Source organism: Panicum hallii, chromosome 2, assembly GCF_002211085.1.
Source record: "Panicum hallii strain FIL2 chromosome 2, PHallii_v3.1, whole genome shotgun sequence".
Lineage (NCBI taxonomy): Eukaryota > Viridiplantae > Streptophyta > Magnoliopsida > Poales > Poaceae > Panicum > Panicum hallii.
The window spans coordinates 11,718,416-11,744,143 of record NC_038043.1 but is presented as its reverse complement, the minus strand read 5'-3'; the positions used below and the strand labels follow the sequence as shown (position 1 = coordinate 11,744,143).

The 25,728-nt window shown below is 46.8% G+C and overlaps 3 protein-coding genes across 4 annotated transcripts; all 3 read right to left on the bottom strand.

The window, feature by feature from the left end:
- Positions 1–2,362: 2,362 nt before the first annotated feature.
- LOC112880087 (L-glyceraldehyde 3-phosphate reductase) lies at positions 2,363–6,236 on the bottom strand. Of its 2 annotated transcripts, none has more exons than XM_025944568.1 (9): positions 5,903–6,236; positions 4,438–4,522; positions 4,219–4,335; positions 3,655–3,719; positions 3,448–3,536; positions 3,273–3,352; positions 3,077–3,188; positions 2,883–3,002; positions 2,363–2,771 (listed from the first exon to the last, which is right to left on the bottom strand). In XM_025944568.1, exons 1-9 carry the CDS (start codon positions 6,204–6,206, stop codon positions 2,589–2,591), a joined length of 1,155 nt encoding a protein of 384 aa, XP_025800353.1. In that variant the 5' UTR covers positions 6,207–6,236; the 3' UTR covers positions 2,363–2,588. The 2 variants fall into 2 exon arrangements, with proteins under 2 accessions (XP_025800353.1, XP_025800352.1); XM_025944567.1 differs by lacking the exon at positions 5,903–6,236 and adding an exon at positions 4,971–5,379.
- A 38-nt stretch (positions 6,237–6,274) lies between these two features.
- Positions 6,275–10,609, bottom strand: LOC112880086 (monodehydroascorbate reductase 3, cytosolic). The gene is made up of 10 exons (XM_025944566.1): positions 10,425–10,609; positions 10,073–10,144; positions 9,364–9,415; positions 9,188–9,268; positions 8,583–8,701; positions 8,198–8,417; positions 7,920–8,038; positions 7,705–7,830; positions 7,287–7,427; positions 6,275–6,807 (listed from the first exon to the last, which is right to left on the bottom strand). The coding sequence occupies exons 1-10, from the start codon at positions 10,476–10,478 to the stop codon at positions 6,484–6,486; spliced, it is 1,308 nt and encodes a 435-aa protein (XP_025800351.1). The 5' UTR covers positions 10,479–10,609; the 3' UTR covers positions 6,275–6,483.
- Positions 10,610–20,994: 10,385 nt separating this feature from the next.
- On the bottom strand, positions 20,995–24,062 carry LOC112880886. Its single transcript, XM_025945616.1, has 7 exons — positions 24,038–24,062; positions 23,633–23,674; positions 23,029–23,167; positions 22,719–22,944; positions 22,203–22,633; positions 21,611–21,949; positions 20,995–21,528 (listed from the first exon to the last, which is right to left on the bottom strand). The coding sequence occupies exons 3-7, from the start codon at positions 23,128–23,130 to the stop codon at positions 20,995–20,997; spliced, it is 1,632 nt and encodes a 543-aa protein (XP_025801401.1). The 5' UTR covers positions 23,131–23,167; positions 23,633–23,674; positions 24,038–24,062.
- Between the last annotated feature and the right edge of the window lie 1,666 nt (positions 24,063–25,728).

The following is a 25,728-nucleotide window of genomic DNA, read 5'->3' as shown; positions in this document are numbered from 1 at the left end:
CCACTACAAAGGACATATGGCGGTGCGAATTTCACTTGCCTTTTCTATTTGATATCACTATACGCTGGATATTGTACTTAATTTGTGTTGCATTCGCTGTTAGGATCCAAAAAATAAAGCTGATGATGAATATTTGAACAAGCCTCTTCCATACTATGGTTTTCTAGCTACAATTTTTGGCAATAGCGTCGCTACCGGTCAGTATGCAAAGAGCTCCAATGACCCAATTGGGACCGATAGAAGTGAAGGTGTGAGCCATGGGGGTGATGCCACTGCAGAAAATGATGGGCTGAACCATGATATTGATAAAAGTGTCATCAATGATGATATATCTTCATCAGCTAGACCAGCTAAGAGAGCCAAGACTATTGATAATACCGGGAGAAAGACCGATAGCTTGGTTGAAGTATTTCAGTGTGGCACCCAGACGCTAGCAAATGCAATAGCGCAAGCAAGCAGTGCTTTACCACATGGTTTGTTCGAAGCGTGGACAGTCTCCCAGGTTTTGAGCTTCACCACAAGACTCGATACTATTAGTACTTGGTTAGGCATCCCAATGATGCCCATGCTTTTATGAATCTACCGTCCGATTGGAAGCTATTGTGGTTTTCGAGTTTCGTGACTGAGAACTTCTAGCTTATGGGTCATGGTTTGTGTCATGGCGGCTGCTGCCCTTATGTTTGTTAGTTTAGTTATTTCGGTTGATTTGAACTCATGTATGCGTTATTTCGGTTGATTTGAACTCATGTATGTGTTATTTCGGTTGATTTGAACTCATGTATGTTTTATTTCGGTTGATTTGAACTCATGTATGTGTTATTTCGATTGATTTGAAATCATGTATGTCATGATTTTTATTATGTTATGTTCAAACTCAGTTAATTATATTGCATATTATGTCACGTTGAAACTCAGTTAATTATGTTGCATATTATGTCATGTTGAAACTCAGTTTATATTCCATATTGTGTTATGGTGGTAACCTCACCCCAGTAAAGGAGGAGGTAACCTCACTCACCTGACTCTCCAACCAAACACAGAATGGAACAGTTCTACTCTAACGCATTCTCCAACCAAACAAAAAATGGAACGGCTCCGTTCTCCTTACCAAACGTAGAATGGAACGGCTCCATCCTCAGAAATTGGAATGGAACCGTTCCATTCAACTTGGCTCCCCAACCAAATGGACCCTAAGAGCGTCTCTCGCAGATCCCCATTCCCCAGTCCAATTATTGTATTGGAACAGTAAACATAGTGCTTCAGTAGATCCTTTTATCTTTCTCTTTTTTTCAATAATTATTGAGACAAGTCAATAATCAAACCCAACTCACCAAACCTAGGGCTAGGGGGTTGGGGGACTCACTCTTCCAATACGGCAGTTGGATTGAGACTAGATTATTAAGGAATTGGAAAGAAAAACTTCGTTCCCAATAATCATGAGAGAACTATTAGCTGGTATTTGGAAACAGCTGGAAATGCGCTAAGGTTAGTCGTGGTAACCTTAGGCTGTGAACCAAACATGCCTAGTCCAAAACCAAACATACCATACATAAAAAAAATCCACGATATCCCAGTGAATTCTTTTATGTTTGCCCTAAAATACCATGCCATAATGTGAGCAAAACATTAACTTTTTTACCGTGGTCTAGAGTGTATTGTAAAACCTTTGCTTGTAAAATCATGTGACATGTCAGGGAAGCAAATTTATATTTTTCTTCAATGTTCGCTCAAAAATCTTAGCGAGGAGAAACATCTTTTACATTCTATGTTGTAGCATCTTTTTTTTTTAGAAACTTGATCCATGACATGCTAGCGAAACATTTTTATACTGCAGTTGAAACGTTGTTGTAAAATATTGAACCACATCAGTGTTCTCTACGAGTAATATCTCTACGCAGCTCAACAAAAATGTGTCAAGTCTCCATTGAAAATGGTGTGTGATCTGACAGTTGTTCGAGATGAGGATATGCATGCTTGCTCGGGAGATGTTTTGCACGTTGGTGGCCGCAACGGCGCTTTCGGTGACGGTGAGACTATGATTCTTCCTGTCTCTCTGCCTCCACAGCTATGGAACCTTCACAAGATTGTTGCGCCTCCTTTTCTGTTTAAAAGTGGGTCTCGATGGTATCTTCATCAGGGCACACAAACCTGCATCACATGCTGGGATTTCCTCTCAACTCCACTCATTCATCACATGATTGGAGCAGCATGTCGGGTGCAGACGTGCAGTGCAGTTTCACTTTCACTTTCACCGGAAGGTCAAACCAGATCACAGGCAGTTGACTAGTCCAGATCCAGTTGAGAAGGTAAAAACATATGATAATTGTATTATTGTATAGGTCTAATCAGTACTCGCTAAACAGGACTATGAACAAATCAATACATTAGCCATCTGCATCGTTGTGTATTTACAGTTTAATAGGTGGGGTTTCCTCCATGGAGGTTACATGCTGGGACTCGAATAATAGACATTCAGGTGCAGAAGGCTTGCCTCAACTGCGTGCTGAGCCGCTAGACTTAAGGTAGACAAAAATTCAGAGCTATGAAAATTGGGCACAAGTATATCAGCCAAGCAGCAGCATGAACAACTAAGCTCTGTACTCGTCGCCACAATCCCCAATAATATCCATCAAATTTCTGCCCTTCTTTGATACTTCGGTGATGCTGTTCATGTCCTCTTCATCCAATTCAAGTGAGAATATGGAGTTGGTGTCTTTGATGTGCTCAGAGAGTCCCAATCTCACACCTACCATGGAACCAGCAACAGATGTCTGCTCCAAACCAAAAAAAAAAAAGATCATAATAACAGAAGCCATGAGTTGTTGAATACTACAGATTGAGACATGAAAAATCTTCAAGCCAGCTTGATGTAATATGGATACCTGGTTCAGTATGTATCGCACAGCAATAGTTGCGATAGGAACACCATGTTTCAATGACACCTTCTTTAAAGTTTGCAGCAAAGTCTGGAACAGGCTCCAGCCACCCCAAGCATCGACCATCTGTCACAGCCTCAAGAATGAGGATGACGAGAAACGGAAAGGGGACCAAAACTACAACAATACAAGGTGCTCACCCTCTTATACTTCTGCAAAGATGGGGTATTTAGAGGAGGTCCAGCAAAAGGTATCGATACGTTGGTGTCAAGAAACTTTTCAGACAAAAGACCACCCATCACTGTGCCATACCTGCATCAAAGGATTGTGGGTTCAAACTTTGAATGTATGTTCTACTTAGAGAGAGGCAGAGAGGTATGAAGGCAGGGAGCAGACGTTATAAGTTTAACTCCAGTTAACTGGCAAAGCTCTGCCATTCTTTGCTGAGGGCGCATATCAACGATGGAATGTTGAACCTGACAATCGCAACCATCTCCCACTTATCTGAGGGCCATACAATAACAGACGAAAAGAAATCCTTCGTATAGACTATAGAGGTGGAGAAATATACCTGGTTGCTCACAACTGGGATTTCGTTTTCTAGAATTATTTGCAGTCTGTCTGTATCGAAGTTTGTCAGAGCTACAGTCTTTATCTTGCCTTCAGAATTTTCAGAACCAAAAACATGTTATGTGAGAATCCATTCGTACTGGAAAGGCATGAGAGCATAAATAATAAGAGCTAGTGTCTGGTTTAAGTTTAGAATTTAGAGTTTTACCTTCCTCCTTCAGGTCTGTGATGTGCTTTAGTGCATCCAAATATCCAGGATTTGAGTCATCCCACCTATTTTATTTTAGGATATAAGGTCAGCAGAATTACCAGCTGTGACAGTAGTTATATCATAGAAATTATAAAGTTCGTCCGCATCCCTCAAGGAGTACCCACACTATCAGAGTATCACAGGTTCAAATCAACTTGGCATCTCTGAAGTTTTGGGTTTCTAGTACCAAATAAGCACATTTACCTCAGAAAGATGTACTGAATTATCAATACTCAACATTACTTCCAAATGTCCTTCAAATTGATATCTCATGCAGTACAACTAAGAGCAATGGCAATTGGAAAAAGAGACAACTCTAATCCAATTACATCACATATTAATGAATAATCTTTTTTGAATGATATACCATTGCAAAATTGCCTGCAAAAACTGCACTACAAATTCACTTGCAAACTCATTTTCAAATTTCAGCAGTGGCTTCTAGCATGGAAGATGGCATGCTCAGAAAATGGCACTCAAATGTTATGACAGTTATGGTAACTTTATGAGCAACAAACATACCAGTGGAACTGCAACATGTCCAATGCAGCAACATCCATCCTCTTCCTAGATCTATTGATATTATCCTCAACGTAACTTCTTGTCATCTTAACGGGAGGCGGTACCCACTTTGTAAGCCTGCGTGATTAAGTCAGAAACAATTAGATATAACAGAAAAACAGCTAAGAAGCCTAGGATGCATCCAAGTGGCATAGAGACCATAAGGAATTACTCACTCACCCCTTGATTTCTTCAAGCAACTCAGGTGGGCGCTCCCGCCTGACTCTATTGATGAACATGCCATACAAATCCTCTGCTGGCCCATCTGCCAGGACAACAATTATATGTCAGTGTCAAATTGAAAACATGGGGGCTCCTAAATTATATGTCAGAACATAAAAGCATGATTCAGCCTAAAGGGCTAATTGGAGCCGCTGTAGTTCAGCTCCCATTCAATACCTAATGAAATTGCAGCTCAAAGAAGTAAATAAAACGTTGCCTATTTTCTGAGGCGTATGAACAGGACCTATGAACAAACTGTACAAGCTTCTAGTTCAAACAAAATAATTTCTCACTGTTGCGTTAACAGTTTCAGCTACGTGCAGCATTTGGGCAACAAGCAACCGGGATCAGAACATGTGACAGCACTAAATATAGTATTGCTTTATCATAGAGTAGGAGAGTAAAAAACATGCACACTAGGTGTTTGTGCGAATGCCCAGCAGAGGGCGCGCAGAGAGTTGGCGAGAGAAGGGAAGGGAAAGGGCCAGTACAGTGGTCCGCCATGTCGAAGGTGGTAAGTCCGGCGTCGGCGTACGCGAGCATGGCGTCTACAGCGGCGTCGCGGTCGATGCGGCCCCACCCTCCGCTGGTCTGCCACATGCCGTTGAGCACCCGGCATATCGCCAGGGAGTCCCCGCTGTTGCTGACGGTCGCCACCCTCGCCGGCCCCGCGGTGACCGTCTCCGTCGCCGCGGCGCCGCCCGTGCACCTCACGGGCCTCAGACGGCGCGGGAGGGGAGGCGGCGCCGCGGCTGCCGGCGAGACGGCGCGCGCGGCGGCGGACGACATGGGTCTTGCGTGCGTGCGAGCGCGCGCGCCACGGAGGAGGAGAAGGGATAAGGCGCAGTTGGCCCTTGGGCCTCGCATTGGGTTTGGGCTGCTCATATCTCCCCGTGAAAAAAAAAAGATCTTGGTAGTGGTTTCTTCAAAAACGGAAAAAGAAATCTTATGCCACTAATTTTCATGTGCTTCAAGTTTATTTTCTCAGTCACACTTCTGGATCAGCCAAAGTGGTTGGATGTTGATACAAAGGTAGACAATGCTAATGTTTTGATTTTTGTTTTTAAAAAAGGAGATTACCAGATCTTTGCGAGTTCTAATGTTTTGATGAAGTGGTTTTTTTTATGGAAGTATACAATGCCTAATTGAAAAACAGATTATTTCAAGGACTAGAAAATTAGCAAAACTGAAGAAAAAAAATATAAACTGTTAATTGATTGGTGGTAAGAGAAGGGAAGCATGTTACCATACCACATCTCTGACATTGGAGCTGAGCGTTGCTCAACTGACTGGTTTTCTCTAGAGAGAATATGAAAAGTAAAAAAACATATGCAAAATCCGGAATGCGAAAGGCGCGCGAACGTGGCGCCGAGACAGCCATATCCAGAACGGGAGACGCGGGGGCTTACAACAATCCCCTTACATATGTCCGCCATGTCGAACGTGGCGAGGCCGCCGTCGGCGTACCGGAGCATGGCGTCCACGGCCGCCGCCGGCTCCGCGCGGCCCCACGACGCGCCGCTCACCTGCCACATGCCGTTCACCACCCGGCACACCTCCAGCGCGTCCCCGGCCTTGCTCTGCACCGTCGCCGTCCTCCCGTCTGCCGCCGCCGCCGCGGCGCACCGTGGCACCTGACGCCGCCGGTGCCAGCACCGCCGCCTCGATCTCGCCGCGGGCGTCAGACTGGCCGACAGAACGAGGCAGCTGGTGGCCGCCGCGGCCATTTCAGTGCCTGCCAGGACGCGAGCGAGCGAGCGACGAGAGAATATAACAAGAGGGCGGCTACCTGTGCTCGTTGAACCCTGAGGCTGCAGGCTTTATTCAAATATCAAGTGGTACAGCAAGTGTGCGTGTATGTGTAGTTCAGACATCACAATCAGAAACCGAATGTCATGCGGTCAAGTACGCATGGCAACATCTGTCGTAGAACACACCGTGAACACAGGAACAACCTAAATGATGACGCGAGATGTACATGGAACACTGAAACAGGGAGCGGTCTCAGATCTTGCTGGCAAACTGGAGGCCCTCCTTCTTGAGCTCCTCGACGCTGGCGACGGTCGGTTGGGTTTTCGCCACCTTGGCGATGGCCTTGTTCTCGTCCGGTGACCCGCCTTCCAGGAAGGCGCCCAAGACCTTGCCGTCCTTGATCCAGTACGACCCGAATTTGGGCTTGCTGGAGGTGGGGTCGCTGTCGCCGAATAGGATGGTCTCGCCGACGTTGTCACCATAGAACTGCCACGCCAGATCGAATGATCGGGAGTAGAAGTATGGCAAGTAGTCATACTCTGGAACTGACTCCCCGGACTCCTTTCCCTTGATTGCCTGAAAGAAGATGCAATAATATCACAAGCAGCTCAGATGCTGAATGGATAAAATCAAAGCCTGAATGACGCTTGTTGGGGAACTCCACATTCAGGCATTTCCCACCATGTGAGAAGGTTTCACACAAAACCAAACAAGTTCACATTATTCTTAATGCAACTGCATCCTTTCCTACTATTTTGTTGGTGACTTGGAAATGGAGATAAACTGACATAACTGAATTCTGCCTATCACAGCTCACACAATTCCAACTAGATTCACATTATTCTTGCATATTTCAATATTACCAAATACTAATAAACAACAGTACAGCACAGCATGGAGAGAATTTTAAACAGATGAAACTCTACCAGGCTGGTCTGAAACTCTGAAAGCCGCCAGCGTTTGTGTGTCTATTTATGTGTTAATATTATAGTTTGAGTTCTAACAAATCTTATACGAGCACGAGTCAGAGATTAAAAAAAGTGGGAGCGCCTCACCTTTACAGCCTGCTCTGCAGACTTCCTAGCATGGTCAACATGTTCCACTCTCCTCAACTCATTGTACATCTTCAAGGGGAAGGTAGCGACATCACCAATGGCATATACTCCAGGAACACTTGTTTCAAAGAAAGCATCAGTCTGCATGAAATTTTCAGACACATCAGATATTAAGGTGTGAGCAGAACAGAAACAAGTTTGACTAATCAAAGGGATAACCCAAGGAGTGCAACCAAGATGGAATAAATGTGGAACATGCTGTTGATTACAAGATAGAACATGCATAATTGCTGTTTTTAACAAGAAAACATAAAAAATAAAATAGTATCATCATAGGCACATTTTTTTATTGAAGCATCCATAAAACTTTTTGCAGTGACTGCTCTAAGTTAAAATGGTAAGTTAGAAGCTAATTAACCTTGATTCCACCTTTCTCCTCAGCTACTTGACCTTTGAAGAGAGTAGTCAATGGTCTGCCTCCAACACCGACAACAACAATATCAGCTTCAAGTACTGTGCCATCCTTTAGCTTAACTGCAGTGACCTGTAAGAAGGAAACAGGGTAAAGCAAATAAATATTTGCATCTATAAATAGAACTTTACAATTGAATTAGGTTTGGAAATTATACATACATCACCATTGGCATTGGCATCAAAACCAATAGCTAATGTGCCCTTCAAAATCTTTACCCCTTTGTTAGTATAGTAAGCCTCGTAGAAAGCAGCAATGTCGGCAGTGAAGAGCCGGGGCACTACAAGAAATGACATAGCAGATCATAGTGTCAAAATTTTTGCCACTATAATTTCATTCAACAGCATAATCGCAAGAGCAAAGTGTTATCCATTTCTCTAATGCATAATAAGTAGTATTAGAAAAGTATTGGTAGCAATATGTGAATGATGACACTTACTGCACCAAGGTTCAGGAAACACCATAGTGACATCATAGTCATTCATCTTCAGTGCAGCACTAAGTTCAAGTCCAATATAGCCTCCCCCCACAACCACTGCCTTCCCACCCTTCTTTGCCTGGATAGCTGCAACCAGCTTGTCAGCATCATCAATTTCCCTTAGGTATAGAATGTTGTTAGAATCAGCTCCTTGGGTGCCAAAATCAGTGAGCTTGATGACCTGAAAAGCAAGTGGAATTAGGTGTGGTTCACTATGTTGAAAAATAGCAGTAACTATGAGTATTCAGTGAACAAAATTTAATAGTTTCTGAGAGCAACGTTTTGGGCCTTCATCCACAGATAACCAGAAAAAAGTATGAGAAACAGACAGGAAGTAAAGACATACCAAGGATCCAGTTGCAATCAGCAAGATCTCATATGTAAAGGCTGCTCCAGCTGCGCTAGTCAGAGTCTTGGTGGAAAGATCAGCTTTGACAATTTCTGTGCTGAGGATCAACTCAATACCTGCCAACAGATGTAATAATATATATGATCAGTATCCTAAATAGTACATAGCAGTACGTTTGAAGCACCAAAAAAATCCTGGACATGCAGTACGTTTGAACTGGCCAGCATATTTTCTATTCATGGTTGGACTTTCAATAGTAACAAAATTAAATCACTGCACAGCTAAGATAAAAACGAACATTAAGCCAAACAAACATATCATACTATAAAACGAACATTTCTCATCAGCGAACTGGAAATTTGTAAGAGTAAACCAGCAGGGCACCCTCATATGGTGCCAACACAGTGAACTAGATGTGGGTGATAGCTTTACAAGCTAGGTTGGAAAATTTGAAGTTCCATCAAGCATGCTCCTTAAAGGACTGCCCAGCAGGCAGCAGCTAAGTTCAGATGGACAGCGTAAAATGAAGGATACAACTCCAACGGTCACAACAAAAGCATTTAAATGTGATTTAACACTGCAAGAGAATTTTTGAATTGTACCTTTCTCCGAGTACCATTCAGGCAATAGCCTCTCTCCACCACTTCCGACACACACATGAAATCCTGGGAGCCTTGCAGCATCTATTCACAGGAAGACACAACAGAATTTTGCATGAGCCCATGTGGTGGAGTAGATCAGATATTAAAGGCAAGAAAACATTGTTTGAAGAACATACTCTGAGGGAAGAGGTAACCCTTGCTGAGGGCAGGACGCTCGTATGGAGCCACCTGCCAAACAAATTGTGGTTAGAGATGCGTTGTTTATGCATTAACGAACAAGAACAGTTACAAAGAACTAGAAGAGGCCAGGTGATCACTAGTGCTTGTGAAAATGTGGCCAAGGATTGAGGAAGACAAGGTAATTTTGCACTCTCTCCTGCAACATCCCTGTTCCTATGTGTTTGCCATGTGCTTATGCTCAGTATTGCCTAGTCAGTTGACTCAGTTCACTACATTAGGCACTTCAGTAAGCAATAAGGTATTCATAGGAATACCTGAAGGCAAAAGGCTGGTTTCAAGTTTCAACATTTTACAATAAGTCCATGCATGACTAATAATAATAATACTAACAAGTGCGAGTTCTGTGGCTTAAAGTAGCAACTATTATGGAAATAACACATGCAAAGTGATGATTTAGTAAAGGCACGAGGACAACTACTAAATATACTTCAGCACAGGGCACCATGCCTAGCTGGATAGCTACAATAATATCTTATCATGTACCAGTTCAGCTGCATCTGTGGAGCACATTTGGTATTCAGCTCTCTAACAATTGCAGGTGTGAACCCACTTCGCTCATTCAATAGGAATATCTCATGGGAAAGCTAAAAAAAGCTGTGGCAGATGGATTAGGGCAAGGACCGTGGAGAGAGAGAGAGCACATACCGCCTCCTTGGAGATGATGGCGAGCTCTCCTGGCTGAACTCCCTGCTTGGCGAACTCCCGGGCCGCGTACCCCTGCAAAATTTGGCCGGAAGCTGAGCAAAACCGAGTCCGCGCACGAGATCTAGAGACCATTCAGATGGAACAAGAAAAGAATCGGAAAATCGCTTGTTACAAACGAGCGTGACAGCAGGCACGCCCGGCAAAATCTCAGTGAATTTCGAGTACGAACGAAACCATCGGTCTCATGAAGAATCGACGAGACAAAACCCCCAAAAGGTGGGGAAGGAAGGACGGAAACTAATCGGAAGACAGGGAGGCGTAACGCAGGGAAGGGAGGAGCGCGGGCACGCACCGCCGCGACGCCGCCGCCGAGGATGACGTACTTGAAGTGCTTCCCGGACGCCATGCCTGCCTCCGATCGATCGAGAGCTACCAGCCTACCAGTGACCAGTCAGTCGAGTCTGCCTGCGCGGCGGGCCTGGCGATTGCAGAGGACAACGAGGATTTGGGGAGGGAGGAGACGAGTGGGAGCGGGTGGGGATTAATAAAATATACTTACCCCTCCGTGCTACGGAGGAGGAACAAACCGCGGCGCCCGCCCTGGCCTCTGTGCTCGGTCGAGCGACTGCCACGCGGGCCTGGAAGTATCCGGGACCCAGTTGCCAGTGATGCTAACCCTCGAGGAGCGAGTTTACGGGAGGGAGCCCGGGAGGTCGATGCGCGCTGGCCTCGGTGGTGGTTGCCCATTGGCTGGCTCCCTCCAGGTAGGCGGAACACGTGGCGCGGCCGGCGCCGTCGGGATGCGTGATGGGTGGGGGGCTGGGGAGGCAACGTCGTCCCGCACCGGGCCGGGCTCCGCCGGACGGCCTCGAAAAGCGTCAGGACGGAGATTCTAGAACAATCTAGAATTCCAGGTGGATCTGCCGTCCAGGTTCTCCTCATCCATCCGTATGAGCGCAACCGGCTCAGAAAGGCGTCCAGGTGGAAGCGAGGACGAGAAGAATCGAGGAGGATTATTCCTGTCACACTAATCTGTTCACACCTGCTAGGTAGGCTGCTACCCGACAGCGACGGCCAAAATTAATACGCTACTCCACCCCGTCGCCATCGTTTTCACCTCTTCTTTTTTTTTTCCCAAGGGAGGGAGTATTAGCAGCCGGGCATCTTTGGGAAATGGGGGAGCGTAGCTAGCTTCCAGAATGGAAGTGTTGGCAGGTTTGGTATAGGTACATGTGGCCTCTGCTCGTGCGTTTACGCCTGCATGATCGCTCACAAATGGATCTAACGGTTGCTGGTCGTCTCTCAAATAAACAAGGGTTTTTATATAATTAAGACATTCACCGATACTTCATTGTGGGGAAATGGTGGTTGATGATCCCACACATTTTCTCAAAGTTACAGTAGACAATTAGACATACATCATGAGGCTATTATCGAAAGATCAAAGATATGTTGTAACCTGCTGTAGTCCCCAGCGTTCACTGAAAAGGACAAAAACTTGGCAGGATTGGTGTATGAACGAGGCAAGATGAAGTAGGAGAGGGATGTAATTAGGGTGCGTTTGGTTCTGCTTCCATAGGCTGGTTCTGCTGTAAAAAAGTAGAATCCAAACCAAAGAGGTCGAAACTTGAGCTACTTTTCTCACCGCAGGCTGCTTTCCACCGTAGAAATCTCACAGCAGCCAGGCGCCTGCTTTTGCTGCGTTGGGGCAAACGGACGTCGCAAAAATTACCCACTGCCACTCTTTAGAAGTACCGATTCGTTTCTTTTCTTCTCCCCTTCGTTCTTTTCCCCTTCTCACCTCACGCACGACCAGGAGCTAGCTAGGGTTGGAACCATGCTCCTCCCCGGCGCGGCCCCTCCCTCCAGTGTCCCGCCGCTCCCTCTAATGTCTCTCCCTGCCCTCCTCAATCTCAGATCCAGTACGGGTCTTCTGGCTCCAGCCCGCTAGTAGGAAGCCGCCGCCGCCGACGCGTACGTAAGCGAAGGCAAGTTTCATCGACCCCTACGTGAGCGGTTGCATCCATGTGAGGACGTCTAGTTGTAGCCCTGGTTTAGGATCGATTACACATATCGGTGCTTGAGTGATTGAGTGTGCTCATACATGCATATGAGTAGTTATGCATATCCAGAGTTGAGACTAGGATATGAAGGGATTTGGCTGAGGCTAGGGCAGCTGGGTATGCTGGAGCCGACGCTACCGTGGTGGTAGACTGGCAGGTGAGTGCTACTGTGAAGGTAGGCTCGAGTTGACAAGTTGAGGGATGGTTGCTGCCCTGGTGAACCATAAGGACCGAGTTGTTTTGACATCTCACCTAGCTTACTTTAGTACGACCACAGGTTCCGTTATGGGCCGGACTTAGCCTAATCCCACTGGTTAGCCTAACGGTCGCAGGGATGGTTCACGGGTATAGACCATTGGGGTCAGGGCCCGAGGGTTTGTGCGGCCGGGCTGGGGCGTGACCACGGCTGGGTGTCGGCTATGTCGGTTGTCCGTTCGGGCAGTCGAGCTTGTGGGTACAGTGTACAACCTCTGCAGAGTGTAGAATCCATGCGAATGGTCCGTGTCCACGGAATGGACAGGCTATGGTGTGGTCCTGACAACTAGTGAGCTACCTACTGTGGGTTGTGTCGGGAAGAGTTGCATACCATAAGTTGCATTACTAATGCATTGTGCTTAATGTGCGTCGTGCATGTCATTCCCCTCCCGTAGGGTGAGGTGGAACTTGCTGAGTACTTTTGTACTCACCCGTTTATGACTTATTGCAGAGGATCCTGATTTCGTGCCTGAGGAAGGCGAGTAGTTCGTGCCCTATACCCAAGTCTGGAGTGGTGCCGTTGCAGTAGAAGCCACCATGTCAGATGAAGAGTTTACCCTTGCGTTTATCACGGCTACTGTTGTATTACTAGTTTATATTATTATTGTAATCGAACGTATTAAATAAAGCTATGTATGACTGTGGCACCACTTGTGTAATGTATTTTCACCAGAGACTGTTTTTCTGGTGTTTAAATACATGTTTAGCTCCGGTTGTTTAGACCGGGGCGTTTCAAGTGGTATCAGAGCCATGCTTGGCTGTAGGACACGAACCGGTAGTAACGATGACTGTAGGGGCCCTAGGATGGTCAATCCTTAAAACCTTATTACTTCTTAAAACTTTATCCTTATTATGCTAACCCTACCTTTGTAAGTTAGATGGCGGATGACTGGACCACCACCTACTGTATCAATGAAGATGGATTCCCCAGGGTGCTTTATGCTGCCACGGTGCGACTAGGTATTCCGGAACGACCGGAGTACGTGGGTCGCGAGTTCATGGAACATGGCACCGAAAGCTGTGAGGTCACCATCCATATTGGCGCCAGTGATAAATACTTAGAGATGCAACCCTGGAGCGTCACCGCCACTGGAGCCCGTATGCCTGACACCATTCAACTTGCAGCTCGCAAGGCACTGCGGTACTTGTGCCAGATGTTCGAATGGCACTTGGGTTCCACTCCCATGAAGTACTTCCCACCGTTGGATCGTAGCCGTCCTGCTTGGGCAGCGAGGATCCGTAACCTGGAAAGTCCCGCAGGGACAGAGAAGAACCCCACAGTTGTCGCTATGTCGGGCTATTTGCTTAGCCTCGACGATTTGTGCGACCAACTGCATCAGCGTGTGAGAAATTTAATCCAGCGTGCTGAGGGAGCGGAGTCTCGTTGGCATAAGGCTAAGCTGGCCTTAGCTCAGGCAGAAGCCCGAGCGGCTGAAGCTGAAAGCCGCCTCGCCGTGTGTCACACCCGATTTATAAGAACATAAATCGAGCAATCATATATGCGCCAGGATCAAGTCACGCATATATACAACAGATTATCAAGATATCACAACACATGTCACGAATAAAAGCGTATAAATTATAAAATGAATATCTTTATTACAACTGAATCAAGAATCAGTTCAAGGAATGCGGAAGCGTAAAATAAATACATGAAGAGCGGGGCGCCACAGGGACGTCAACTGGGAGACAACGCCTAGAAATTGTCGAGTCCGCTGATGTTGTCCTCCACGTCGCCTGGTACTGAGTAGCAGTCGAAGATGTCCCGAAGAGAACAGAAGAGAGGAAGAGGCAAGTGTGAGTACACAACTTGTACTCAACAAGTATAACACGAGTATGAGGCTCTAAGGTTAGCTGACTCAACTGCATTAGCTTTTAATGTTGGCAAATTTTATTAAAGCTATTTATTACAAGTGGATGAATTACCATAACCCAAGTTACATAATAATTAATCAAAATTAATCATGAGACTACTGAAAACCAAGCCAAAACCACCAAAGGTACAACCCACTAATCAGACGGAGGATCTGGGCCGCTCATGACTGTGAGCACAGCTGATATATCAGTTCTACACTCTCGAGAGGTTGCACAACTTTACCCACAAGTCGTGAGCTACGCTAGTTGTTCATCACACTTCCTTAGGTGAGATGGCTAGCAAGCACACTACGAGACCGTTACAAAGGATCACGTTGGTAAGGTGTAACCGCTAAGGATTCTGGATCAGCGACGATGGGGCCCACCTCCGGGGGTACAAGACACACAGCACAGACCAAGCCGGAGGAGCAGGGACCATTGAAGCTTATCACCCCTCTTGCCCACGCAGGTAAGTTACTCCCGAACCAACACGACCTAATTAGTAAGTCAAGACCGTCCCATTCCAGTCTTGTGGTTGCGCGGTTGTCCCAGGTTGTCACTCTATGAACCGGTCCTTATGGAGAGTAGCCAACCAAGCACTAAGCACCGTGCTGGCCCCCTAAACCATGTTTCTATCAAAAACATATTTTAAAGAGACGTGAGCTGCTCAAGCACACAGCACAGAGGGCCACTCTCAGAATTAAGTTGCATAGATCCATTAATCAAGTTTAATTAAAAAGGACCAACATAGGTGAGAGCGCAGCACCTAGCAAAACTAACCACAATGCAACCCCAGGATATATATAAGGATAAAGGTGGCTAGGAAATCCTTATAGGCATACAGAATTAAAATGCAGTATGAAGTTGTATTTAAAAGTGATAGGATGTTCATGTTATACTTGCCTTCCTCGTACTCTCCCGGCTGCTGCTCGAACTGCTCGGAAAATGGCTGCTCCGGGTACTCGTCCAAAGGCTCCGTGTCTATTCACGATCATCAAGCATGGTCCACACATACACACATGCACAAACAATAGCAAACTATAAGAAAATAGCACACCAATACCATAGAACAGCACACAAAACTGGCCTAGAACTATTCTACGCGTTACAACGATCGCGTGAGCGCAAGAATCAACTAAAACGGAGCTAAGACGCGAAATCTAGGGCTAAAACAAGGTCCAGGGCTTTTCTGTAAGAAAACAGGAAAACCAGGGGGTTTTGTGCAAAAACTGAGGGCTAAAACCTAATTAAAGGGTAGACACAGGGGCTAGCCTGCAAAAGCTCCAAGACTAGGGCTGAGAAATAATTTCTAGAAAGCTCAGGGGGGGTGAAACAGGAAGAAAAGGACTTGTTTGCAATTATTTTTGAACTACGGGGTGGACTGCGGGTTGATTCCAGGAAAGCTCAGGGGCTCTTTAGCAAAACTGCACGGCTGAAGCAGTAACCTCTAATCTGGGCCACTGGATCTGGATCTAACGGCTCGGACCTATCTTAACTCGCGAACAGGTATCCAAAGATGCGGGCCGTCGGATCTGGATCCAACGGTCCGGACCCCTACTCGTTCTAGATCTAATCCTGTGCGTTGGACACGGATCGGGCGGCTCAGGTTGAATGGCACGCAGGAATGGCGGCGCTACAGCGCCGGCGACCAAATCCGCGGCGGCGCGGCTCGGGGTTCGTCGGACCTCGCCGTAAAACGGCGCTCCGGGGGTCAAAACAACTCGAGCTCGGGTCGGGCGTGATCAGCGCGACATGCGTGATCCACCTGAGGCTAAGGCGGGGCTCAGGGGGCGCTCTAGCTGCGGGTGCGACGGCGGGGGCGGGTCTGCACGGCGGCGCATCGCCGGCGTGCGGCGTTCTGGTCTCTGCGGAGGCCTAAATGCTACGGGATCTAGCGCAACACGACCAGAGGGATGATGTGGTGCTCACCGAGGGCTTGAACGGGCCGGAGAAGCGGCGCAGGATGGCCGGCGACGAGGTCCGAGCGGTGGGGACGGGTGGCGCTCGCGGAGGAAGCTGCTGCAGGGGCTCTCCGGACTCCTATGCTCCACGGGTCGACGCGTGGGGCTCCTGCGAAGGTGTTACGGGGGTCAGGGAGGTTCGGGGATCACCGGCGGCGAGGAATCACGAGGGCGGAGCGTCTCACCGGCGGCAGCTTCGGGTTCAATTCCGGCACGGGCAGGGCTTGGGGTCGAGGGCAGAAGCTTCGGGAAGCTTCCTGGCGGCGAGGCGGAGCTACTGCGGGGGCTGTGGTGGCCTGGGCCGCGGCGGAGCGGCCTGACCACGGTGAGACCGAGGTGATCGGAGCGGAGAAAGAAAGGGCGGCGGTGCTGGAGGTTTGATTGGCGGCGAGGGTTAGGGTTCTAGGGCACTAGGGCGCAGGGGTTCCCCTTTGTAGGGCGGCGGCGCTACCCTGGCGTGTGGGCCCGGAGGAGAGGAGGTCGCCAGAGATATCGGGGGCCGTTGCACGCCGGGGAAGAAGAGGAAAAAGGGAGGATGGCGCTGGCAGGTGGGGCCGCTAAGTCAGAGAGAGAAAGGAGGGAGCGGCGCTCGGGCAGGCTGGGCTGGCTGCTGGGCTGCGTGGAGAGGAGAGGGGAGAGAGGGAGAGTTTGGGCTGGGTTGGGCTGCCTTTCTTTTTCTCCTTTCCTTTTTCTTTTCCTTCTTCTTTTCTATACTCAACCAATTCAAACAAATCTAATTGAATTCAAAATACAATTTGAATTCAAACCTATAAACTCAACACAAATAACACAATGCTGCAGCATGAATGCACAAACAATTTAATCCTATGATAAATTTTTATTTTCTTGTGCTATAAAATTACTTTAAATGCAAGATGAATTAGGGAAAACCCTAGAAATTTCATTTGAGCACAAATAAATTCATTAAAATTAGGGAAAATTACCTTAGGGTGTTACACCGTGGCCGAAGAAAACCTTAGGGAGCAGGCAGACCACCATAGCCAGATTCTTAGAGGTGTCTACCTAGTGGATCGTGCCAAGCGTAAGGGACACCATTCCAGGACTGCCGCTGAGTCGCCAATCTTGGAGGGGATCCCGCTGTACCCTTCGTCCCAACCGCGCAGGAGGATTTGCGAATCAGTGCCGCCCACGCCTCCCGCATCTCCCCGAGATCCCGGAAATAGTGATCCCGAAGACCGTGTTGTAGGGTCCAGTACTCGAGTCATCCCGGCCGACCCTTAAAAGTCGAGCCGCGTCATTGTAATCCTTCGTGTCATGTATCCCTGCTTGTTTGAATGAATGCTTGTGTGGTGCTTGAATGATTCGTTTGTGTTGTGTGCTATCATATATATGCAAATCTACCCTAGTAATAAATTAGGAGAGCCACCTAATCTTATCCCTCCTTGACCGCAGATGTCCCATCGTTCGAGCCGAGTCCAGGGACTCCATGCTCAGGAAGACGGTGACGAGGTCAACCCGAGAAACCAGGCTCCTCTGAATGTAGCCCCAGAAGTGCCAGAAAATGGACACCTACCGCCGCTACCTCCCCGTGCCCCAGCACCCATTGATCTGGCAGCCATACTGCAGCAATAGAACCAACTCCTTCAAGTTCTTGTGACCACTCTCACAGCTCAAGCTCAAGGCAATCTTGGCAACAATAGACCTGCAATGCATCATGGCAATGGCAGCAGAATTGCAGATTTCAACCGCTTGCAGCCACCTAAGTTTGGGGGATCTGATAACCCTATTGAGGCAGATGATTGGCTGCGAGAGATTGAAATGAAGCTCGAAGTGGTCCATGCAGATGACAGAGACAAGGTTTTGCTCGCAGTACAACAGTTAAGGGGACCAGCCCTTGCTTGGTGGCAGAGTTACCGGGAAATAAATGAAAACACTAACGAGATGGTATGGGCTAACTTTGTCAAGATTTTCAGAGAACATCACATTCCCAGCAGTGTCATGAAGCTCAAGAGGGATGAGTTCAGAAAGCTTCGTCAAGGTGGAATGAATGTGACAGAGTATCTTCATAAGTTCACGGAGTTGTCTTGTTATGCACCAGAGGATATCAATGACGATGAAAAGAAGAAAGAAGCTTTTCTTGGTGGGCTTAACCCTGAAATCAGGACCTTGGTTGAAGTCACCACCCACAGTGACTTTAATGCCATGATCAACAGGGCTATCACCACTGAGAGAAATAGGAAGTCAGAACTCAGTGAGCGCAAACGACGGTTTGAAAGCAAGAAACCCCAGCAGATGGAGAAGTTCCAGAAGACTCAGTATCCGGCTCACTTAGGCCAGAGGAGCCAGCAACAGTCCTTTGGCAAGGCAAAGGTGAACCATGTGCATGCTGAAGAGGCAGAGGATGCACCAGGAGTGATTTTCGGTGAGTTTCTGGTCAAATCAACTCTAGCCTCAGTACTCTTTGATTCTGGAGCATCGCATTCCTTTATATCCTCCCACTTTGTGGAAAAATATGATATCCCTACTGTAGCCCTTAAGAGGCTGCTAATGACACGTTCACCTGGATGTCATATACCTTGCCACTTAGGCGTCTTAGATATCCCTATAAACGTAAGTGGGGTAGTATTTCTTGCCAACCTAGTAGTCCTTGCTTCCAAAGGGATAGATGTCATACTCGGTATGGACTGGCTCACCAAGCACCGAGGAAACATAGCCTGTGCTGAGAGCAGTGACAGTCACCAACCACCAAGGGTCAACAATCACATGCCTAATCCAGTCTAGCCTATCAAACTCCATGGTGAACCACATTCAAGCAGAATCCCTAAAAGATATGCCAATAGTTCAGGAATTTGCAGATGTGTTTCCAGATGAATTACCCGGCATGCCTCCAGAAAGAGATGTAGAGTTCACTATTGACTTAGTCCCTGGAACCAAGCCTATAGCAAAGAATGCCTATCGGTTAGCAGCCCCAGAGCTTGCCGAGTTGAAGAAGCAGCTCGAAGAGCTTCAACAAAAGGGATTTATTAGACCTTCTGCTTCTCCATGGGGAGCCCCAGTGCTCTTTGTGAAGAAGAAAGATGGAAGCATGAGACTTTGTGTGGACTACCGTGGCCTGAATGCAGTCACCATCAAGAACAAGTACCCTCTGCCTCGGATCGATGATCTGTTTGATCAGCTGAAGGGAGCTAAGTTCTTCTCCAAGATAGATCTGAGGTCAGGTTATCATCAGCTCAGAGTGCGACCAGAGGACATCCCTAAGACAGCCTTCAGGACCCGTTATGGCCAGTATGAGTTCACAGTGATGCCTTTTGGTCTAACTAACGCCCCTGCCTTTTTCATGACCCTCATGAATAAGGTGTTTATGGAGGAGTTAGATCAGTTTATCGTGGTATTCATAGACGACATACTGGTCTACTCTAAGAGTGCTGAGGAGCATGGACAACATCTTAGAGTTGTGCTGGGAAAGCTCAGAAAACACCAGTTGTATGCCAAGTTTAGTAAGTGTGAATTCTGGATGCAGAGAGTCAGTTTCCTGGGTCACGTCTTAACAGCTGAAGGTGTTGAAGTGGACCCAGAAAAGGTCAAGGCAGTATCAGAATGGAAGCAACCAACCTCAGCCTCGGAGATCTGGAGTTTCTTGGGATTAGCCGGCTATTACCGGAGATTCATAGAAGGTTTCTCTAAGATAGCCCGGTCTATGACCGAGTTACTCCGGAAGGACACAAAGTTTGTCTGGTCTGAAGCTTGCGAGAGGAGTTTTCAAGAGTTGAAAAGGCGACTAACTTCTGCCCCAGTGCTAGTCTTGCCAGATAATCAGAAGAGCTTTGTCGTTTATTGCGACACATCCCGACAAGGATTGGGTTGTGTGCTTATGCAAGAAGGAAGAGTTGTAGCTTATGCCTCGAGACAGTTGAGAACACATGAACAGAACTACCCCACCCATGACTTAGAGTTAGCCGCGGTGGTTCATTCCCTCAAAATTTGGAGACATTATCTAATCGGGAACAAGTGTGAGATCTACACGGATCATAAGAGCCTGAAGTACATTTTCACCCAATCTGATCTCAACCTTAGACAGAGAAGATGGTTGGAGTTGATCAAAGACTATGATTTGGAAATTCATTACCACCCTGGAAAAGCTAATGCGGTGGCTGATGCGCTCAGTCATAAAGCGTATTGTCATCACCTAGTTACGCAAGCCCCAGAGCTGAGCGAAGAAATGAGGAAGATGTACCTAAGGTTTATACGCCGCTCCTGCAACCACAATCTTAGGGTCCGTTTGGTTGGGGAGCCGCGTTGAATGGAACGGTTCCATTCCAGTTTCTGAGGATGGAGCCGTTCCATTCTACGTTTGGTAAGGAGAACGGAGCCGTTCCATTTTCTGTTTGGTTGGAGAGTGCGCTAGAGTAGAACCGTTCCATTCTGTGTTTGGTTGGAGAGTCGGGAGAGTGAGGTTACCTCCTCCTTTATTGGGGGTGAGGTTACCACCATACACTAAAAATGGAATATAAACTAAGTTTCAACATGACATAATATGTAATATAATTAACTGAGTTTCAACGTAACATAATATGCAATATAATGGACTGAGTTTGAACATAACATAATAAAAATCATGACATACATGATTTCAAATCAATCGAAATAACACATGCATGAGTTCAAATCAACCGAAATAAAACATACATGAGTTCAAATCAACCGAAATTACACATACATGAGTTCAAATCATCCGAAATAACGCATACATGAGTTCAAATCAACCGAAATAACTAAACTAACAAACATAAGGGCAGCAGCCGCCATGACACAAACAATGACCCATAAGCTAGAAGTTCTCAGCCACGAAACTCGAAAACCACGATAGCTTCCAATCGGATGGTAGATTCACAAAAGCATGAGCATCATTGGGATGCCTAACCAAGTACTGATAGTATCGAGTCTTGTGGTGAAGCTCAAAACCTGGGAGACTGTCCACGGCTTCGAACAAACCATGTGGTAAAGCACTGCTTGCTTGCGCTATTGCATTTGCTAGCGTCTGGGTGCCACAGTGAAATGCTTCAACCAAGCCATCGGTCTTTCTCCCGGTATCATCAATAGTCTTGGCTCTCTTAGCTGGTCTAGCTGATGAAGATATATCATCACTGATGACACTTTTATCAATACCATGGTTCAGCCCATCATTTTCTGCAGTGGCATCACCCCCATGGCTCACACCTTCACTTCTATCGGTCCCAATTGGGTCATTGGAACTCTTTGCATACTGACCGGTAGCGACGCTATTGCCAAAGATTGTAGCTAGAAAACCATTGTATGGAAGAGGCTTGTTCAAATATTCATCATCAGCTTTATTTTTTGGATCCTAACAGCGAATGCAACACAAATTAAGTACAATATCCAGCATATAGTGATATCAAATAGAAAATGCAAGTGAAAATTCGTACCGCCATATGTCCTTTGTAGTGGTCATGATCTAGAGAGACAATGAATTCGTCTTCATCCCAAAGAGCAGCACTCAAATTCTTAAGATAGTTGATCCTAGCGTAGTTCTTTTTCCATGTCTTCAAGTGATTACTAACTTGATCACCTGTTCTTGTGAGTTTAAAATGATCGTTGAGAGCCTTAGCACAAGCGTTGAGATGAACTTTCTTGAAGCCGGTAGAGGTCTTTGTGCCATCAGCTACAATATTAGTAAGAAAGGTGAGCACAAATGTGGACTGAGTTGGAGTCCATTGACACAGTCCACTAGCAGCTTTTGCACCGCTTGCCTCCGTGTCCATCCCCTACATTATAAATCATTACATCAAATACATTAAATTCAGAAAGATAGTTTGCCAAAGCACTTGTCCATATTGCATCAAGTTTGCCAAAGTACATGTCCATACAAGTGAAGGCACATTAAAAGATACATGTTCATACGAATAAAACATACATGTTCATACGAATAAAAGATACATGTCCATACGAATAAAAGATACATGTCCATAAAAGTGAAGGCACATTAAAAGAAATACATAACTATCATATATTGTTTGCATGATAGTCTGCCCACATGGCATTGGCAAGTTCCTGCCTGAAGTTAACCATAAAGGCATGCTCTGCTGCTTGTCCATGAGAAGATGTATGATGATTAATGGTAGTCGAGTCCTCACTCGCTTCAATGATAAAGTCATCACCTCCATCTTGTATAACCCAGTTGTGAATAATACAACAAGCAACCACAATTTCTACTTGTGTAGAGAAGGGAAAGAATGGTGTGGCATCATCTAGAATTTTAAATCTCCTCTTCAACGCACCAAATGCCCGCTCAACAGTGACTCTCAACGATGAGTGCCTATGATTGAATAATTCCTTCTCATTTTGCACAGGATTGTTGCCCCACTCGTTCAAGTGGTACCGAACACCACGAAAAGGGGGCAGAAATCCAGGTTTGGCTCCATATCCGGCATCAACTAGGTAGAACTTGCCTAGCATACAAGGGATATGTATGTAAGCTATGCTAGGTATTAAATTTCATAACTAAAATAATGAGCTACACAAGTTTTATTTTACCTTGTGGAACACGAAGACCATTTTCCCTCTCTAAAGCATCCCGTAAGACTAGAGCGTCATGGGCTGTCCCCTCCCAACCGGCCAACACAAATGTGAATCGAAGATTAAAATCTACAGCTGCCATAACATTTTGAGTAGGATAACTCTTTCTACCACGAAAGGAAGCCTCCTTGTGTTTAGGAACAGAGGCCCGCACGTGTGTACCATCTATTGCTCCAATACAATCCTATTATACAATTAGAATGGAAATAATATCAGAAATTACAATCTGAACCCCACCCTTAAAATGAAGGGGAGATAGGCCTCACACCTTAAAGTAAGGATCCCATCTTGGGTTTCCTGCAATTTTAGCTGGAGTTGATGTCGACGGTGGTGTAATGAAGTCGTTTCGTAGCTCTCCAATAGCGTGCATTACTTTGTTGAAATACCGACTAACAGTTTCACCGGACCTATCAAAATTGGTGCCGACTAACCTATTTCGAATATTGTGACCTACTGTGTTTAAAAACATTGCAACCTGCTGCTCAACACACAAATGTATGGTGTCTTGCAAAAGGCCCCGGTCCCTAAAAAGCTTACAAAATCGGAAAAAAGATGCTCTATTAAGTCTAAGCATATTGACACAAGTTACATCATTCTTCCATATCTTATTATTCAGATACTCAATTCTCATTCTATCCCTCTCCTCAATTGGAGCATAGGTAATTGGTTCTACAGGTTCACGGCGTTTTCTTTTTCTAGATTGAATAATCATGGCCATCATCGAAATTAACGTATACGCAGCAGCTGTGTAAATGAAAAGTTGCTGCTTCTTATCCATCTAAATTATACAGAAACAAGATAAAATCAATAAATTTTTAAGGCATAAAAAGTAATCACACAAAGCATATATTCAGTAAGACATAATATGATACCTTCCGAGGCGTGCACACTGCCTTCCAAATTTCTCCTGCGAGCTGCCAAAATCAGAGACAAAGATCAAGCTTTGAATCAGAATTAGCGAGCTATCAGCAAGCATGTATGACCAGCAACCAGGACAGGGCGCTGGGGGGGGGGCGCTGCAGGGGCTCCAGGCGCGGGGGGGGGGGGGGATCTGCAGGGGCTCCAGCGCGGGGGGGGGGGGGGGCTCCAGGCCGGCGGCGCGCGGGGGGCTCCAGCGCGCGGGCGCGCGTCGGGGGGGGGGCTCCAGGCCGGCTGGCGGTGCGCGGGGGCTCCAGGGGCGCGGCAGATCCACCGGGGCGCGTCGGGGGGGGGGGGCCTCCAGCGGCGGCGGCGGTGCCCGGGGGGGGGGGGTGGGGGGCTCCAGGGGCGGCGCTCACCTGCGTGGGAGACGAGCGGGCGGTGACGGGCAGCAGGATTCCAGCGCGCGTCGGAGCCGAGCGCTCGCGTCCGCTCGTTTTCACGGAGCCAGTTCGTTCCGGATCTTGAGCGAATATTCCTACGAGGGAGCGCTACCGCTCCGCTCCACTCCACCGTCCGCCAACCAAACAGGTGCAAAAATGGAACCGCTCCGCTCCGCTCCCCCTCGTTCCCCCAACCAAACACACGGTTAGTGTTCATCCCATCCTGGATGACCAGATCAAGGAAGCTCAGATGGAGGATGAAAGATTGGTATGGATTAAAGATCGCAACAATGAAGGCAAAGCCCCAGATTTCCAGGTAGATAAGGATGGAGTCCTGTGGTTCAAGAAAAGATTATGTGTGCCTAAGAAAGGTCATTTCCGCAGGACCATTGTGATGTGTGCAAAAGGGTTAAGGCAGAGCACCAGAAACCCAGTGGATTACTCCAACCGTTGCCAATTCCAGTATGGAAGTGGGATGAAGTTAGTATGGATTTTATCACCGGTCTACCGAGAACCCAGAGCGGCCATGACTCGGTTTGGGTAATATTCGATCGACTTACTAAGGTGGCACACTTCATCCCAGTACGTACCAACTATGGAGGGGATAAATTAGCCAAGTTATATATTGAGCGTATTGTGAAGTTGCATGGAGTACCTAAGAGGATTGTGTCAGATAGAGGCACCCAGTTCACTTCGAGATTTTAGGGCAGGTTACATGAAGCACTTGGTACAAAGTTGGACTTCAGTTCAGCATATCATGCCCAGACCGATGGCCAGACCGAAAGAGTTAATCAGATCCTTGAAGACATGCTAAGAGCCTGTGTTCTTACTTATGGCAAAAATTGGGAAGACAGTTTTCCATATGCGGAGTTCTCTTACAACAACAGCTATCAGTCCAGTTTGAAGATGTCACCATTTGAAGCCCTCTACGGGAGGAAGTGCCGCACACCTCTCATGTGGACTGAAGTCGGTGACCGCATTATTGAGGGCCCAGATTTTATTAAGAAAGCAGAAGATAAGATAGCGGAAATCAGAGAGAATAAAAAGGCAGCTCAGTCCCACCAGAAAAGTCATGCTGATAAAAGAAGGCATACTCTCAGCTTCGAAGTTGGGGACTATGTGTACATTAAAGTTTCCCCAATCCATGGCACGCGCAGATTCCAGGTACAAGGAAAGTTGGCTCCACGTTACATTGGATCTTTCCCAATTATCAAGAAAGTGGGAGCGGTAGCCTATAAGCTGCAGTTGCCAGCAGAGATGTCAGATGTGCATGATGTATTCCACGTGTCCCAACTCAGAAAGTGTCTGCGGGTACCAGAAGAACAAGTGGCTCCAGAAACAATCGACCTGCAGGATGACCTCAGATACCAAGAAGTACCAATAAAAATTCTAGATACTGTGACGCGAAGAACCTGCAACTCAACAGTCAAAATTTATCGAGTCCAGTGGAATAGACATTCGGAAGCAGAAGCAACTTGGGAGAGAGAAGACGCGCTCCGAGCCGAGTTCCCCAGCCTCTTTAGTGGTGAAGCTGAATCTCGGGGACGAGATTCAACCTAAGTGGGGTAGGTTTGTAATATCCCAGTTTTCATCCCTATTGAAAGGAATGTAAGGCAACCCTCTAAGCAAAAGAGATATTTTCAAGGCAACCCTCTAGTTCCTTCTCC